The sequence below is a fragment of the Phyllobates terribilis genome, unplaced genomic scaffold, assembly GCF_046119375.1.
Source record: "Phyllobates terribilis strain yellow unplaced genomic scaffold, ASM4611937v1 Scaffold_11__3_contigs__length_659146591, whole genome shotgun sequence".
NCBI classification, from domain to species: Eukaryota; Metazoa; Chordata; class Amphibia; order Anura; family Dendrobatidae; genus Phyllobates; species Phyllobates terribilis.
The window spans coordinates 181,996,129-182,016,083 of NW_027362771.1; the positions used below are offsets into that span (position 1 = coordinate 181,996,129).

Sequence of the window (19,955 nt, forward strand, 5' to 3'; positions counted from 1 at the left end):
CAGAAATTGAAAATGAGACCACCATTAGTATACAGTGCATTGTGAAAGTATTTGGCCCCCTTGAACTTTTCTACCTTTTGCCACATTTCTGGCTTCAAACATAAACATATAAAATTCTAATTTTTGGGGGAAGAATCAACAATAAGTGGGACACAATCATGAAGTGGAACGAAATTTATTGGATATTTTAAACTTTTTAAAAAAAATAAAAACTGAAAAGTGGGGCGTAGAATATTATTCGGCCCCTTTACTTTCAGTGCAGAAAACTGACTCCAGAAGTTCAGTGAGGATCTCTGAATGACCCAATGTTGTCCTAAATGTCTTGTAATGATAAATAGAATCCACCTGTGTGTAATCAAGTCTCCTAAATGCACCTGTTCTGTGATAGTCTCAGGGTTCTGTTTCAAGTGCAGAGAGCATCATGAAGACCAAGGAACACACCAGGCAGGTCCGAGATACTGTTGTGGCGAAGTTTAAAGCTGGATTTTGATACAAAAAGATTTCCCAAGTTTTAAACATCTCAAGGAGCACTGTGCAAGCGATCATATTGAAATGGAAGGAGTATCAGACCACTGCAAATCTACCAAGACCCGGCCGTCCCTCTAAACTTTCATCTCGAACAAGGAGAAGACTGATCAGAGATGTAGCCAAAAGGCCCATGATCACTCTGGATGAACTGCAGAGATCTACAGCTGAGGTGGGAGAGTGTGTCCATAGGACAACAATCAGTCGTACACTGCACAAATCTGGCCTTTATTTAAGAGTGGCAAGAAGAAAGCCATTTCTCAAAGATAGCCATAAAAAGTCTCATTTGAAGTTTGCTACAAGCCTCCTGGGAGACACACCAAACATGTGGAATAAGGTGCTCTGGTCAGATGAAACCAAAATCGAACTTTTTGGCCACAATGCAAAACGATATGTTTGGAGTAAAGGCAACACAGCTCATCACCCTCAAAACACCATCCCCACTGTCAAACATCGTGGTGGCAGCATCATGGTTTGGGCCTTCTTTTCTTCAGCAGGGACAGGGAAGATGGTTAAAATTGATGGGAAGATGGATGGAGCCAAATACAGGACCTTTCTTTAAGAAAACCTGTTGGAGTCTGCAAAAGACCTGAGACTGGGACGGAGATTTATCTTCCAACAAGACAATGGTCCCAAACATAAAGCAAAATCTACAATGGAATGGTTAAAAAATAAACATATCCAGGTGTTAGAATGGCCAAGTCAAAGTCCAGACCTGAATTCAATCGAGAATCTGTGGAAAGAGCTGAAAACTGCAGTTCACCAACGTCCTCCATCCAACCTCAATGAGCTCGAGCTGTTTTGCAAGGAAGAATGGGCAAGAATTTCTGCCTCTCGATGTGCAAAACTGATAGAGACATACCCCAAGCGACTTGCAGCTGTAATCGCAGCAAAAGGTGGCGCTACAAAGTATTAACTCAAGGGGGCCGGATAATATTGCACGTCCCACTTTTCAGTTTTTATTTTTTTTTAAAAAGTTTAAAATATCCAATAAATTTTGTTCCACTTCACAATTGTGTCCCACTTGTTGTTGATTCTTCCCAAAAAAATTTTAATTTTATATCTTAGCACTGTTCAATTTTATTCTATACTAGAGAAAGAATGAAATTTCCAAATTGCCTTTTTAAATCCAAATGTAAAATTGGAAAACTATAACTTTTGATAAATTCTTTTCCATTGAAATCTACTTTCATTTAGTTTTAAATAAAAAAACTCTGCTTTTCAGAGCTACACATATATCGTTACCCTGGCAGATTTTCCAGTTATTAGTGAATTTATATTACAGGCTTTAAATAATATATACCATCTCAGATTTCTTAGAAGATAGCAATCATTATTTTTTTTATTAAATACAGCCAAGATTGACAATAATCATTAAAGGGGAATTCACCAGAGGGGTTTATTTGGTATCTCCTCAATGTATACAATGAAAATAATATTTTAATTATTATCTGTAGATATAATACAAAACAATTTAATAACAGCAAAATGCAGAGTAGCCATATGTCAGGCGCTGAGTCCTGGCATGGAGGCATCTGTTATATCCCAAGTTTATTAATTGAAGCTGTAACAGTTAGGACAGTGCTAAATTTCCATTTTACTGGACATCATCATGAAGGAGGTGAAAACTAGCAAGTATATTTAGTAATATCCTTAAAGAAGCACCAGTTATATTTTTATTGGCTAAACCTGTGTAAATGTTAGTGTAGTGTAAGAGTGTAAATATACTCACCAATTGTCATCTTCTCCAGTTTCCAGCACCATGCCACTCCTATTCTGGGTCACGTGATGACTATTCAGACTCTCCGGATCACATTGCACTCTATTGGCCCAATTTATCAAGAGTGGTGTTGTTCATTCTATTCTTCATGAGGAGATGTGTTGGAGTCAGACATTCCTGATTCATTAAGAGGTGTACTCTTCATGAATTAGTAGTGTTGAACAAGTGGCTTGCATCTCTGTGTGCACTTTGCGATAAATTCTACTCCAGTTCCTTCTAGAGTATGATTTGTGGCATAGCGAACGCCGCCGCTCATCATGAATTTGACAATTGGCAGTCCCACCCAAAATCCACCCACTTTGTCAAAGCTGGGGAAAAATGGCATGAAAATGTCAAAAATTGCCTGATTTTGCACAGCCTCCAGTTGCACCAAAATTATGCGACTTTTCAAAACTTTTTACACCGGAATACTGGAGTAAAGGCTGTGATGAATCAGGACCTACTGTATGTGTGAGCCAGAAGCTGCTTTTTTAGTGTAAGTCTATAGAGCTTCATCTTCATGCTCCTTAGGCTCACTTTGTAAAGCCACTTCTGGCTTACACACAGAGCGCAGTGTGATCCAGCAACTACAGGTTGGGCCATTTATATGGCTACACCTAAATTAAATGGGAATGATTGGTAATATCAACTTCCTGTTTGTGGCACATTAGTATATGGGAGGGGGAAAATTTTTCCAGATGGGTGGTGACCATGGCGGCCATTTTGAAGTCGGCCATTTTGGATCCAACTTTATTTTTTTCAATGGGAAGAGGGTCATGTGACACGTCAAACCTATTGAGAATTTCATAAGGAAAACAATGGTGTGCTTGTTTTTAATGTAACTTTATTCTTTCATGACAGTTTTACAAGTTTCTGACCACTTATAAAATGTGTTCAAAGTGCTGCCCATTGTGTTGGATTGTCAATGCAACCCTCTTCTCCCACTCTTAACACACTGATAGCAACACCGCAGAAGAAATGCTAGCACAGGCTTCCAGTATCTGTTGTTTCAGATGCTGCACCTCTCGTATGTTCACAGCATAGACAATTGCCTTCAGATGACCCCAAAGATAAAATTCTAAGGGGGTCAGATCGGGAGACCTTGGTGGCCATTCAACTGGCCCATGATGACCACTCCACTTTCCAGGAAACTGTTCAAATAGGAATTCTCGGACCTGACACCCATAATGTGGTGGTGCACCATCTTGTTGGAAAAACTCAGGGAACGTGCCATCTTCAGTGCATAAAGAGGGCAACACATCATCATGTGGCAATTTCAGATATCCAGTGGCATTGAGCTTTCCATTGATGAAGAATGGCCCCACTATCTTTGTACCCCATATACCACACCATACCATCAAGATACGAGATGTGCAGCATCTGAAACAACAGATACTGGAAGCCTGTGCTAGCATTTCTTCTGCGGTGTTGCTATCAGTGTGTCAAGAGTGGGAGAAGAGGGTTGCATTGACAATCCAACACAATGGGCTGCACTTTGAACACATTTTATAAGTGGTCAGAAACTTGTAAAAAACTCATGAAAGAATAAAGTTACGTTAAAACCAAGCACACCATTGTTTTTCTTATGAAATTCTCAATAAGTTTGATGTGTCACATGACCCTCTTCCCATTGAAAAAAATAAAATTGGATCCAAAATGTCCGACTTCAAAATGGCCACCATGGTCACTACCCATCTGGAAAAGTTTTCCCCCTCCCATATACTAATGTGCCACAAACAGGAAGTTGATATCACCAACCATTCCCATTTAATTTAGGTGTATCCATATAATTGGCCCACCCTGTAGAAAGAGTGGTCATGTAATGGCTCTGGAAACTGGGGAAGACAACAGTGTTAATGTAAATGGCACAAACTACAGTGGTGAAATTCTCTGTAGTCTTGATGTCTCCTCTGCAGCCAGTGTACAGAGACCGAAGCAGAGGCACACAGCGTATACAAATTTTTAGAGCCATATTTTTGAAGGTAAAAATAAAAACCCCTTTAATCACAATATGTTTTTAGATTACTCAAATTCAATTTGTTTGGCCAATTCCTTTATTCTTATGTTTTTGTTTTTTTTTAATATTTTCTTTTTGTCTTTTAGGTTGGCTGGTGGACGTGACTGGGAACTATAAATACATGTACTTTGCATGCGGCATTATTGTTATTGTTGCAAGCATATGGTTATTTATTGGAAATGCCATTAACTACAGACTACTAGCAAAAGAAAAATTGGAAAATAAAGAAAAAAATGCAACAAAAGAGACAGAACCTCTAAACAATCCGGAACCCATTGATGTGATCAAAAAATCCAATCCACAAACAAATTCATCAGACAAGGAAACTAGTATATAGAATGAACTATTATTTATTCAATCATATGCAAGTATTATATGGAACTTTCTGCTGATTCAGGGGTAATATGTGGAGACTGACAGGCAAACAATGCTGCATTTGTGTCTGATTATATTACTATTACAAGGTTTAGAGACTCTTGCACTTGTCTGAGTAACAAAAAAAAGCAAGTGACATGTTCTATATATTTAAAATGCTACGAAATTTTGTGAATAATATTTGATACATATCTTATTTTAACATCAAGTATTTAATGACCTGAAGCCTAAATCAGCCTTTCAATGCCAATTATGAAATTAAACGGAATTTTCTTCTGCTTGTTTGTAACATTGATATAGAAATGTAATAGTTTATAGAGGAAGAGAAATATTTTGATATTGTTGTTATCTCACATTTCAGTGGATTTTTCACATTTTCAGTTCTTTTGAGATATTTTGTATTATTTCTGTTACATCCTAGTATGGAAATCATGGACAGATTGAACCTTTGCAAACAGAAGACATGTATAAATGAAAGATGTTAGCTGTCAATACTGGTTATTTTTCTACGCTGCTGAGAAACCTGCTCTTCTCTATACAACTCCTGACAAAAATTCTGGAAACACTGCACTAAGCCTATGTTTACCCAGGGGTATGAAAATGCAAAAATTGCAGACATAAAAACAGTATTTGCCTAATAGCTCAACATTCTAGATTCATAAAATATGTTTCAAACAAATTAAAGTAAATTATTTAATTGTTGGCATATATTTTTCTAGATGAAATTGAAGAAAAATTAGGGAATTACTCATATGGTTTGTACAGTCTGAGTGGAGCGACAGGCAAGCATCTGCACCACTACACAATACATTCTCTATGGATTGAGTAAGATAACCGAGCATAGCACCATAATTAAAGGGAATCTGTCACAAAGTTTTTGATGTAACGAGAACAACATAATGTATGAACAGAGACTCTGATTACAGGGATGTGACACTTACTGATCTGTATTTAGCTGTTCAATACAATTAAATTCCACTCCAGTGTTTTTTCTTTATTTCGGCACTGGAGTGGTGATACTAATCTATGTTCCCTGACCCTAGTCTTATATTTACCAGCCGCTGTCTTCAGATCTTCCCAGTGTCACTCAGGTACACGCTGGAAGATTGTGTAAGTTAGAGTTAATGGTCAGCGTTTTCAACCGTGAAAATTGATCACTTTTTGCCCTGTATATAAAAAAAGAAAGGCATCCGTGATGTTTTTGAGGGGGAAGAAACTTATACAGATTATTTTGACTGTAATTGTCATCATTTTACAGTTCACAGTGACTGCAGCTGGTTTCTTCTTATCAAAATTATGAACTGTAGACATAGATCACTTATAATCTTACTGATTTATTAAGATTTTTCAATGTTTCTGTAAAAATACTGTCAGTCCTTGATTTTTTATAAAAAAAATAAAAAGTCAAGTTGGCAGCCCAGATAAAGGTCACAATCTCTCAGTGTAAGTCAATGAGAATCTCATTCTGGCTCCCATAGACTTACATTGAGTTGTGACTTCCGTAACGCGCAACAAATACGGGAACGATCCGGAAGGTCACAAACTGCTGGAGATAATCAGAGCGGTACCAATAAAAGATGAAGATGGCAGGTGGTAAGTATAATACTAGAGGAAGGGAACTTAGACTAGTAGCACCACTCCATTGCTGCGATAAAAAAAACACGCTGGAGGGGTGCTTTAATGTTTATTAGCATGAGTTTATCTCTAGAGGACAACAGACCTCGTGCAGCCTAGTCTAACCTCTTCCCCAGCACTGATTAGCAGCTCTCCTCAATATACAATGTACTCAAATAGCTGTGGTGGGGGCAGGTTATGCACAGCTCAACAACTGAGCTCTGCTAGATTTTCGGCAGAGAAAACTGTGAATCTATCATTACTGCTGAAACCATTAAATTAAGTGGTACATCACTGGAATCTCTGGAATCTGGGTCTCTGTCCCTACATCATGCTGTTGTCTGATTACATGGCAAAAAACGGCTAACAGATTCCCTTTAATGAAGTGGTGGTGCATATGTTCGACAGAGCCCTGTCCTCGGGATCAGTGAAGCTCCCAGCCATCTGTAAGCTATAACCTAACTAATGGATAGATGCCGACTTTCAAACCTGGTACAAATAAATGTTTGTGAAAAAAATATAAAACTCATCAAAAATAGCATAAAATTATGAAATCATCATAAACACTTTTTTTCATGAAAGTAGAATGTTCATAATTTTTTGCCACAGTATTTGTTAGAAAACTACTGCTCTGTATATTTTATAGATTGTTCCTAGCTTTAAGGCTAGGTTCACATTTTGCGTATTTGATGAGAATTTTAGGTATAGATTTCTAATTTGATATCCATGCATATTTCCACACTTATTCAGGTCTTCTTATGTGCATTTTTATTAAGGAAATGCACAAAAAAACAAACAAAAGAAATCAATGGACAGGCCAGGAGTTTAACCACAGATTCAGGATCCCTATTGAATTAAATGGGTAAAATCTGCATTAAAAATGTTTATTTCTGCAGCAGAAATTGATGCTGTGGATTTAAACAATTCTATCAATTTATGCTCTTTTTTCCACAAATTAATTAAAACTAAGCATAGCATCTGGATGAGATTAAGTCCAAACTCATCCAATTTGCTGGTACTGTAAAATGATTTTACATGTAGAAAATCTCTGTGTAAATTCCGCACCATGATGCAAAGTGAATACCTAGCCGCAAAGTCCTAAGTACATGGGTGCTGAGCCAGATGATGGAAAACATTTTTAAAAATGAAAACAAAAATATGACACATTTACCACTGTCTGTAATAATATTAAATTTATGTTGATTATTGTTTGTTCTTTTTTTGATCGTTGATTTTTTAGTTTTTTTTAATGGGGTTTTCTTGGATTTGACAAAATTGGTTTTAGAGTAGGGAATGTTGTAAAATAATGAAATAACCACGACTTACCCTTTGAATTCCCATATTCCCCTTCTCCAACTCCAGCACTGGCTCCCCAAGGTCCTGCTAGTAGTTCAGTGATGATGTGACTCTCTTGTCCATCTTTTTTGATGGCTAATCACTGGCCTCAGCAGTCACGTTCTGTACATGCAGATGCCACAATGAGGCCAGTGGCTGCTTGTAGTGGTCAAGTGACTGATGGATGAAGCATGTTCACTGCATGCTGGAGAGATGAGGATTTAAAGAGTAAGTAAATTGTCTATATTTTATAACATTAAATTCAAGAAAACCACTTTAAGTCAATCATGTCATCAGAATTAGGTGACCTATTTAAAGGCAGCATATTATATTGACAGATCCACTGTACTGTTATCCTAAATGGCTTAAAAAATATTGTACTGTATACATAATGGCTACTTAAAAAAATGCAGATGTCTCATAATTATAAGTCCTTTGTATTCATGTACTCCACTTGCCTATTTACCAATGATTGACAACCACTGTGACTACAGGCAATTAATAATTGAGGAGATGGAATAGAGGAGATGGGGAGAAGCAGGCTGTATGCTTTCCTAACAGCTATTATACAAATGACACATCATTTTTTTGCTGATTAGTGTAATAGCCCAGCATGTATAATATTTAGCTTTTTCTTAAATTAAGCAGTATATTCCATAATATACTTGTAAACTATAGAAAGGCAAAAGATTTCCTCCAAATTATTCAATTTGATTGTCATATTCTTTTGAAATCATTCTTTAATCAGAAGCATAAAGTGAAAGCCCATAAGCAATTTAAAACTTAGGTCTCTTGGTGTAACGTTCAATGAGTTAAACTAAGCCATGAACCCATTAGTGCCTGGTGCTACCCACTTCTCATCCACCTAGATTGGCGGTGCTGCTGGAGTTGAGATCCACATACACATTAGATGAAAATCGGTCAAAGAGGACAATTTCGGCGGGAGCGGCTGACCATTTAATGTGTATGGGGGCCTCCTTACTCTCAATTGACAGGAGAAAACAAAAGGATCCCTTTTCAGGGAGAAAACGAAGAGATCCCCTGGCAGCTGCTTTCTGATCTCTTCACCAGGGTTGCCAACCGTCCAGTAATTCCAGGACAGTCCGTAAAAGACACTTTTTTGCCCTGTTCGTAAAATTTTTTGAAGGTGTCTGATTTTTTGAAGCTAAAGAAACTTATACAGATTATTTTTACTATAATTATCATAATTTTGCATCTGAAGTCTTCATATCTTAATTCTGGGCTGTAGACATTGGTCACTTATCATCTTAATGATTTATTATAATTTTCCAATATGCCTGTAAAAAATATTGCCTGGCCATAATTTTTCTACAAGCTGTCCAGAAAAAATTAAAAGTCAAGTTGGCAACCCTGGTCTTTGCATTGAAAACATATGACTTCTGTGCCGGATGTTCATGTGTATTGGGGACCTGGGAGAGATAGCTGTCGGTCGTTGAAAGTTTTCTCATGGGTATTGCCTGTTTTAGTGAGGAAGGGAGATTAGGATTGCAGATCCTGAATCAATGGCAGAATGGATGACACAGAACACTGATTAGATGGGGTTAAGCGCATACATTAAAAGTTACTAATGTTTCTCGTGTGCTTCATCTATTCTTTTCTTTTGCTCCAAACCGGATTTTAAATATATAATGGTTAGCAAAGCTCCTCATTAATGCTTCATTTTTATGTGATTTAGACATATCACTCCTTTCACATTTCAGTCATTTCCACTTTTTCTAACTTGTGATGCATTAAGTACTTGTGGAATGTTCAGAGAGTTTCTTCTCAATAATAAGTTATTTAATTTGACCAAATTAACATGTATTCTCCCCCCCAGCTACAGACTTGGCTAGTCACATCTTTCAATAATGTGCTTCTCTTCTATAATCACTGAATCTAGCTAACGTAATTATTCTTAGCCTTGTCTGCAGGCCTTATTCTTATTGCATGCCTTGTACAAGGGCACAGGTTGATCCATCATACTAAAGACTGGTTCAGATGAGAAGTTTCTTTTCTTTTAACCCCTTAAGGACACAACCAGTTTTAGTTTTTGCAATTTCATTTTTTATTCCTCTTCTTCAAACAGCAAATGGAAAATGGCAAAGAAAAATTCCAATTGCAGTGAAATGGTGAAAAAGTGCAAATCTGCCATTGTTTTTTGTGTTTTATTTTTATGCTGCTAATTGTGCAGAAGAAATGACCTGACAGCATGTTTCTCCAGATAAGTACAATTATTGTGATGCTGGCAGGGTATAGGGTTTGATATACTATTTTAGTGGTTTAAAAATGAACCTATTATTATCACATCAAATTAGGTTTGTGCCACCACTTTACAAGACCTGTGACTTTTTTATTTTTCCATCAATGGAGCTGTGTGAGGGATTGTTTTTGCACACCATTTGGTGATATGTATTATGTTTTGACCACTTATTATCTAATTTTTTGCATTTTGCGGCGATTGAAAAACTTCAATTTTGATATGTGAATATTTTTACTCTTAACAGCATTTTCCGATCGGTTAATTCATTTGATATTTTGTCAGCTCAGACTTTTATGGACACGGTGATACCAAATATGTTTATATATAATTTTTTTTTTTTTCATTTTTTACATTTCTTTATTTTTAACTGGAGAGGAGGAGGATTCATTTTTTAATATTTTTTAATATTTTGTTATTTTTTTTATTTTTTTTTTTAAATTTAACATTTCACTTTATATTTTAGTCCCCTTAGAGGACTTGAACTTCTTGAACTTGTGATCATTTGATCGCTTGTACTATATACAGCATTACTATAGTTTTGCTGTATGTAGTAACAATCAGTGTTTCCTGGATACCACAGGGGAAATAACAAATCAGGCACGGACGGGTTCCTTCGTTGGCCACTGGCTGTCAAAACAAACAAATCAACTCCCTGAGATCACATTGCTGGTGGCCAATGGGCACCTTAACGGAGGCTTGGACCAAATCGTAGTGCTTAAATGCCACTGTCAGTAGTTGATATTGGCATTTAAGAGGCTAACAGCAGTGCTTGGTGGTAGTGCTGATCACTGCTGTCAAACGCTGATACCATCTATGTAATACAGCCAGCATCTGCTTTTAGTGCAGCAGTCTATGCTCCTGAGCTGCAAATACCCTGACACATTCCATGGCGTAATAGTACATCATGGAGCGTTAAGGGGTTAAACAGGCTTAATTTATATATCTGTGAAATGACCCAATGAGTTTTTTTGTGTATGTTTACCTTTAATCACCTTTAATTTTAAACATTATTTATAATTAATCTAAACAGTTTTAAGGGGTATACACATCTTAGATATATATATTCACATATCTGCTGCCCCTGGCAAGATGTGTGAGTCACGTGATTTTAATTCTAGAGATAGGTGCAGGTATCAAAGGTGGAACTGACATCTTTGTGACATTTATGGCATATAATATGGATGACTCATATAAAACTACCCCTTTAAGGCAATTTGCTACACTAAGGCTATGCTCACTTTAACATTTGCTCTCTATGTTCGAGGCTCTCCCTTTTTGATTACAAGGATAGTGTGGCTTACAACAGTTTAATTTCCATCAAAACTATAAAAGCCACACCTGTAAATTCATTGGAAACCATTTAGCTCCATCATATGACCATCCATAATAGAATCATGGTTAAGGCTGGGGCTACATGGAGACTTTGGCTGCTACACAAGTTGTACAGACAAAGATTGCACTATACTGTTGCTACATTGCAGCATAATGCAGGTGAAGAGGGGCATTGCGACCAATGGGGTACTGGCTTGTTTCAATACTGAAAGCATAGTATTGCTTTCTAATTGAATGTCTATTTGGAGCTTGCCCTGGAAACATCCAAGTTTTTTTTATCAATCACTTTCTTTCCTGTAATTGTCTTTTAGTACCATTGTTATTATTATTAGTAGTAGTAGAAGTAGTAGTAGTAGTACTATCCAACTCAACATCTTTATTACAGGAGCTCAGATCATGACTCAGGGTTACCCCAAAGTCAGTAATGTATTTGCAAAGTTAATCATCGTTGCTTGCAAATCAGTACTATAACCAAGGTCAGGTTTATATGGGCATTGAAAAAATTGTTAAGAGTTTCTTTCAGAAAACTCTGACAATTTTTTCTCACTTGTCCTCCGTGTGCAGTCAGTATGCAATCCATTTTTTCACAGCAGCAGCTATTGTTTATTTACTGGACCATTTACAGTTTCCTATATTACAGAATTACCCTTAAAAATTGGATACTATACTGTGGCTCCATAAGGCATCTGATTTTTTTAAGCACCCATAGACTTGAAGGGGTGAGTCTCCTCCAATGTAGAGATGAAACTAGTGCAAGCTGTGAGTTTTTCACACTCAGATTCAGTCAGCGAAAAAAATTAGTCATCTGCACTGCCCCATTGAATAAAATTGGTCTGAATGCTGTCCATTTTTTCCACAGACAGCAATTGGACCAAAAATACGGTTGTGTGAATAAGCCTTAAGCCACATAATTGTTTTTAAGGCTTCTTTCAGCCATCCATGTTTCCATCTGTTTTTTTTAACACAAGAAAAGCTGCTGAAATACTGATTGCAAAGCTGACACTGACAAAGCACAGATGAAAATGGAATGGAAATAACTCCATTCTTTTCACATACAAGAAAAAAATGGACTGACTAAATGGAATTAAGGTGAACACCTCCTTTAACATTTGAAAAACAAATCTATTGGTTAGTTGCTAACAGGTATAATTTAAAGGAGTTCTCTAGGAAATAAAGAAAATTAATAAATGATAAATTAATTTATAAATGTATTAATGCATTTAATCATTTTGTTTTACACTCATGTTGACTGGGGTTCAGTTATAAAATTTTTCAGAATGTCTGACATCACATTTCAAAACCCTTATTTTATAGAGAAAACTCTCTTGCTGTTAGCTACTCTATGAGGAGAAATAGATAAGGGAATGTGTGTATATCAAAGCTGAGATAACTCAGCTGAAGCACAGACAGCTAGGTCGGAGGTTATGAGGACTGAGGAGGATAGCCTGGATGAGATGAAAGTTGTGGCTTTCTAAGAGGGATGTTGTTTTCTAAGAGTGTATTCGACCAACATCACTTACACTGTGTTAGAAAATAACATCTCGCACAGACTACACCTTGTCTTGTCCCACCCCGTCATCATCCTCTCTTCTCATAACTTCTGACTCAGTTGCCTGTGCTTCCGCTGAGATGTATTAGTTTTGATTTATATCCAAGGGGTAACGTTTCTCCTTGCGGAGAGTGACATGTTAAGCATCTCAAGGTGAGGAGACTTTTAAGCTGCAATGCTCCTCTGGGAAATATGCAAATTGTCTCTTCAGATAGGAAGAGGACTAGAACTCTAGTGCCACCTATAGGAAGTAGCAATATTTCCCAGAGGAGCATTGCGACATAAAAGTCTCCTCACCTTGACATGGCTTAACATGTCACTCTCCGCAAGCTGAAACATTACCCCTTGGATACCGGTCAGACGCCTCTCACCCAGCCAAACTTCCTATAGGTGGAACTAGAGTTCTAGTTCTCTTCCTCTCTGAAGAGAATTTGCAGCTTTGATTTACACATATTTCCTCCTGTATCTCTTCATATGTAATGGCTAGAGATTGCAGGAGCGCTATCTTAACTCTCACAACCCATCCTACTTTGTGTTTAGGTAGGGTTTAGTGTTCAGGAATGTGATAGAAGCCATTTTGAAAAACCTTTTAATAAATAATTAAATGTATTTACTTATAATGTATTTTTACTACTAATTCCCCAGGACATTAATCAGCTGAATTTGCTGAATTTGACCACACCATCTCTTGTGCCATACAGAACGTATGACATGTAAGTGTCATCCATTGGGGAATAACACCCCAGCAACCTCTTCTCTTCCTTACATTATTCTACCTGGAGACTCCCTGAGGATCAACTATTTGGGAATACCACCACGGACTGTGAACTCCTTTATATAGCCTTTTATATTGATTTGGTGACTTTCTTAGGTCTGATGAAGGGTTAAAACTCAAAACGATGCTATGGCTATGCAATTTGTTACATTATATCAAACAACTAGAATAATGTGAAAATAATTGGATATGAGAAATAACCAATAAAATTACAGATCTATGCCTAAAGATCGATGCCTATGATCTATGTCTACTGGTGTGCGAATTCTCCAAATAAATTTACAATATGTACTCGCACAACTCATCCTACTGTATTTTAAGGATGAGTTTTGTGTTCAGTAATGTGATGGAAGCCATTTTGAAAAACCTTATAACAAATGATTAAAAGCATTCATTTATTTATAATGTATTTTTTCAATTATTCATTTTCTTTATTTCTCAGAAAACCCTTTTAATAAAAGAAACTATAAAATGGTGTTCAAAGGGAAATGTGCCTCTCAGGATTTGAAAAATAAATCAAATCAAATCTTTAAAAGTTATTTTCATTAGCAATGCATAAGAAACTTTAAGCTCAAGGCAGCAAAACCTGTAGCCATTATTTTTCTGTAAAGCACATATTACTAGTGAGATATAGTTAAAGGGTTTATGTCAAATAAAATATAATTTTGGCAAGAGGTTTTTAAAACTTATTGTCTCATTGTCCGATCTGTAATCACCCATTTACATTGACCAATTATTGCTTATTTCCAATAATGATGTACTTGACCAGAAAGGAAGAATTCCCTCATCAGATCCACAGCAACAACTTTACAAACTGATCATTCATTGGTGGTTTCAATAGTCATTGCCTATAATGGGAAATGTTGTGGTAGAACATAGCGTGAGATTGGATTGGTAATAAAAATAGTTATGTTGATAATAGATGTGAACTTATTAACACAGAATTATGCTACATTTCATACCTTGCACTATACCACCAATATGTCTGGATTGGCAAAGGCCCACCAGTAACAGTGATTCTTGGGGCACACTGTTCAGCTACATCCAAAATAACCTGACTCAAGTAAACAAATTTAGTTTTGCTTCTATGTAATATTAATTTGGCTAGCTTGCTTACTGAATGATAAGATGATACTTTTTTCTGCACTACTCATTAGCACTTCTTCACAGGGGCCTACTGGAGGATTATCCTGTTCTCCTGTGGGCCTGTCCAAGCCTGTATACCACATTAGGTATTCTCACTATCAGGAGTAATACGATATTATATACGGTATATGATAAAAATTGTAAAATTATTTATTATTAAATATATTGTAACCTAATTTATATAAAATGTCTGTTATGCACTATAAGACCTTACATGAACAAAGTGGCAAATCGATACCATTCTATAGTAGTGTATCTCCTTGCATAGTACATTATTAAGACAATATTGCAAAAAGTCACATAATGACATGTCTAATCTGCAACAATTTTGCCTTTTAGGCTATGTTCACACATCATGTTTTTTTCAGCATTTTTTGATGCATTTTTTTATGCAGACTTTCAGCTGCATTTTGCAGTAGCAGCAGAGGCTATGAGATTCCAGAAATCACATGCACACATCATGGGTTTTTTTTGTTCAGGATTTTGTACTTTACATGTTTTTTTTGCAAAATAGAGCATGTCACTTCTTTCAGAGTTTTTTCAGCTTTTTCTCAGCATTTGTTCACCCATTAGAAGTAATGGGTGGTGAAAAAAAATGGACCAAAAACGCAGGTGTCAAGTTTTCAGCTTTTTTTCAGTGCTTTTTGTGCCTAAACCAGAATGAGATTTTTTTTTCACTGAACTTTATGTACATGCATAACAGATACAAAAAAAAAACTGTGAGAAAAAAACCCTGAAAAAATGCACCAAAAAGGCACCAAAAAAAGCAAAAAAAAGCAAGAAAACTGCAACAAAAATCCTGAACAAACTCCTGCCAAGGGATCAGGTTTTGCTGCACAAAATGAACGTTGAAAAAACCATGATGTGTGAACATAGCCGTAGACAAAGGGTATTAGTTGGAGCAGTGGAGCCAGATGGAGTGTCTAAGTCCCCGCCTTGGTGAGGCCACAACTAGTCTGAAAATTGCAATGACATTTATCTTCTGCTGTTTTGTGATTTTTTGTAGGGAATCAGCATCATGGTAGGGTAGCAGCATGAGATAGAGTTAGAGACCCTGATTCCAGTGATGTGTCACTTAGTTTACTTGGTGCAGCAGTTATGATAGAATTATAGTTTTCTCTGTTGCAGATTTAGCACCACTAAACACCACTAATTAGCAGCTTTCTGTGTATATTCTATAGTGACAGAGCTGCTAATTAGTACTGGGGGAGGGGTTTCACTCGATTGCACAAGGGCAGTTGTCCTGTAGTGCTGCTGATAAAACACTGATTGTATTAAAGCAGCAAAACACAGCCCAGTAAGTGAAACATCACTGAAATTAGGGTCCCTGCCCCTACATCATCCTGCTCTCAGATTACATAGCAAAACAACTGATGACTTATTCCCTTTAATAAGCATGTTGTAGGGAATATCTAATTCACAGAACTGGGGTTTGTGGGTGTAAGATGGAAGACCGGGGTGTAAGTACTTTCAGAACAAGGGATCTGGAACTGCCGGGGCCGAACCTCTGGTTGCAGGGGGAAGACAAACTTCCAGGACAGGAGTCAGGTGACTGGGAAGCTGGGGGCGTGTCCAGAGTGAAAGCTGGGAGGTCAGGTGACCAGAAAACTGGTGGCGTGGCTAGAGAGAGGGAGAGACAAGGACTTTTGCGCGGGAAAGCGAGAGAAGAGTCCAGCTCAGGAGAGCAGTGTGAGAGGGTCCAGGATCCTGGCTCCAGTACTGGACCGGAGGAGTCAAGCCGACTAGAGGGAGAAGAGACACAGGGTCTGTGAAGCCGAGCACGTGAGGTGCCGTGTTATGGACTAGGGGCTCTGTGGGTAAAACTGGAGACTGCCCACTGCCGCCAGAAGACGGAGCATTGTTTGGGCGGGGAAGCCTGAAGAAATCAACACCGGCATCAGCTAGCAACTGCCTTGTGGAGGAAAAGAGTCAGCTAAGTGTAAAAACTGTCGATTACAACCGGTTCGACTCTGCTACATCTAGTTAAACTGTGAACTGTCAGTTATAGACTTTTACCTGCTACTTCCCTTGTTTTCCCCCATATTTTCCCCTGTTACTCCCTGCGTGGAGATTGACCCTTTTATCATAAACTTCCCCTGTTTATTAACCCTGTATTGGCTGCTCTGTGTTTCTGTGTCGCTGCATCTAAAGTACCCGTGTTACATGGCCACACCTCAAGCACGACCTGGTCACTCCATCTGGCTTTAGCCCTAGCAAACACCATTTTTTTTCTTTTTGCAGAGGTACAAGATTCCTTCTTCTTCTACTTATATGTCTCAATTTGTAGGCAACAACCTTCTTTTCACTGTATATAAACATTAAAGATCCAGATGGTTAAATCACCAATCATTATCATCCAATATTTAGGACACTTTCCAGCATATTGATTATCATTGCTTATTGATATCATGTCGCGCACACAATGCGGCCATGGTACATTTTACTGGTGTGGTCATAGTGAAGCCGCAAAGTTTTTGCCTTGATATTTGAAACTCTCGGAAAAAAACATGCAACATAACTGCAGTGTGTGCATGCAGCTGAAAGCTGCTTGATCTATAGATGCCGATTGCTGATGTTGATGATGTGTGTTGACAATGAATAAAAGCAGGAGATTGTTGTACCAGTACTTTTATTTTAGTGTATTTTGCAGCTACCACATATTACAGAATGTCTGTTATATTTAGAAATGCAGTCCGGATCGCCACTTGCTTGTGAATGATTAATAGAAATAAAATCAATGAATATTTAATGGCATCCTAGAGCATAGTGAGAGCATTAAATGAAGATGGACAGTATTGTTTCGATATACCAATATACAAGAAATTATATCCAGATATAGGGTACGGCATATTTTCACCACTAAAGTTGTGGCACAAGTAATCTCTTTTGAAGTCACTAAACTTAAGTTGAACTGATGTAAAAGAATGTATAGTCTCTTTAGCATCAATATGCTCTGCTTCATTATAGATAGATGTAGAAAAAGCAGTTATTACAGCATGCAAATTCCGGCAGCTCCATGCTAGAATAATGAAACTCAGGGAAAAATAGAATTATTATTAGCTTGACAGGTCAGCCTTATGGGCTGTTACTGGTGCATAGTTATATGGCATTCAGAGGAGGCAGTCACCCTGGCCTCTCTAGTGCAATACATAGAAGGAACCAGTATTATAAATAGTACCTGGTACAGAGGGGCCATGTTATATATTTAGTAGAGATGAGTGGATCAGGCAAAATTCAAGATTGCCTGTCCGTACAATTTTTCTGGAGAAATTCAATTGTGTGTGAATTTAATATCCCTTATGTTCTGGGGACACAAGAGCATAATTAACATATTATTTCAAAAAAGAAATCCTGATACTCGCCTCACCGATGCTCTCCGTTCCTCACCATCACCGATCCAATCGCATCTTCTGAAAGAATTCGATTACACTTAAATTTATTCGCTCATCTCTAATATTGAGCATTGGGGCTCAGAGTTTCATATATACCTGGATTGTTATTTTAGATAAAAAATATTGACATTTTAATAAAAAGGAATGCCTAATGAAGACAACGTTTTCATATGCTTTACTAGGGCAAATGATTGATAGACTTAACTCCTTAAGCCAGAGAGAAAGACACTAACAAAGAGTGATTCTTGCTCTGGCAGACCCAAACTGTCCATGGATTACATGGTCAGTCATTATTTGGATGGCTGGAATGTAGCACTACATTTTCCCCCTGTGGTGGCAATTCCAATGGAATAATTGGTACAGTATATCAGAATTTTAGAAGCTGAACCTACTGAGCTCAACTAATCATTACGCTGGCTCCTTTATAAAAGAGGGATCTCCTCGGGTGTTAACCCCATTAATGGTGCTATTTATTATGTTCTTAATCGAACTAAAGAAACAAATTAAAGCCTGATTAGTTGTAAATTATTACATACACTTTATCCGCATAGTGTCAAATGTTCTGCAATGTATAACTTTCTCGTCTTGTCTGTGGATTATATTCCATTTACTTTGGCTATGGTATAATATACATTCACATTGCTCATATTATTTTGTAGAATTGTACAAGTAGCTGCCTTAGACTAGAGAGACCCTCAGGTTAAGACTTGCAATGATATAAGTGGGGCATGAGGATGTCACTTGAGGATGACATGATCAACAGTCTTGATCGTTGTTGATGCCAACAGTTTTCCATAAATGGGAAAACTGCTGCAAAAAATGTACAAAGCAGTTGAAATGGGTTAAAACAGCCTTAGAAACCAGCAGTGGCTTAGATGCTCGGACAATCAACCATTTGAGCATCAATAGCTTTAAATCAGATGCAAATGAATCTTCCACTTGCAGCCAGGGTTTTTAATGCATATATTGCATATCTTATCTCTAAGTCCATAAATTCAACCAACTTCCCCATATTCTCCTCTGACCATATGGTTGTAGTTCCTGGTCCCAGACCTTGAGTTTGACCTGGTTACTGGCTTTCTCCTTGCTTAGCTTGCGTTCCTCCATTGGAGCGTAGATTTAGACACATTTTGCACCCTTTTTTGCTTCAGATTGGGCACTCCTGAGTTCTGTTTGTGCAGGAGCCTCTAAATTTACAGCCATGATCAGGAAACCCTCTTACCTTGTGGTAAAATGACTTACCCTATGCAGTCACTGAATAATCTACTACTAATGAAAGATACAGACCTAGCTGATATGAATGTTGATAATTAGAAAAGCGGAAAACAATGTTACTACGCTAACAAGACGGGCTGTGAATATGCTGGAAAAATATCAATGTTGTTATAAATTGGGGCTGTTGAGTTGTCAGTATCAAGCAAGTGATAAAATAAGCAAACTATCTGTATGGTAAATAAATGTCTTGTCATTAAAACTTATCTCTTCTCTGTTGCTAAGTCTTGAATAGCTTCCACATGCAAATTAGGTATTTTTATAACCTGAAAATATTGAATTTATATTACTGTGCATAAACCAATCTATAAAATGCCAAAGAAACATATATTAAACATGGAAATAAATGTTTAAATGCTGATTCGGTCTTAACTGTGTGGTATAATTATTTTGTTATTAACATGATTTTATCCAATTAAGTGAATGTCACATCTGTGATAAAACTAAATAGTGTATGACAATCATGATCTAATAACTATATGATTGGAGCAGCCTAACCTTATTGAGTTTCAGGAGAGGGAAAATACAGGACGTTAAAATAGCCTCACAAACCTAGGGTTATAATATTTGTCATAAATCAGTAGTACATATGAACTTATAAAAC

General features: G+C 37.2%; 1 protein-coding gene across 2 annotated transcripts in view; it reads left to right on the plus strand.

The window, feature by feature from the left end:
* The window catches only part of SLC16A7 (solute carrier family 16 member 7), a 181,979-nt gene extending 162,257 nt beyond the window's left edge, over positions 1-19,722 (plus strand). For both annotated transcript variants that reach the window (XM_073651861.1, XM_073651863.1), the window contains exon 5: positions 4,388-19,722. In XM_073651861.1, coding sequence (XP_073507962.1) covers positions 4,388-4,638 — 251 coding nt within the window. In that variant the 3' untranslated portion in view covers positions 4,639-19,722. The remainder of the gene's footprint in view (positions 1-4,387) is intronic.
* Positions 19,723-19,955: the final 233 nt, after the last annotated feature.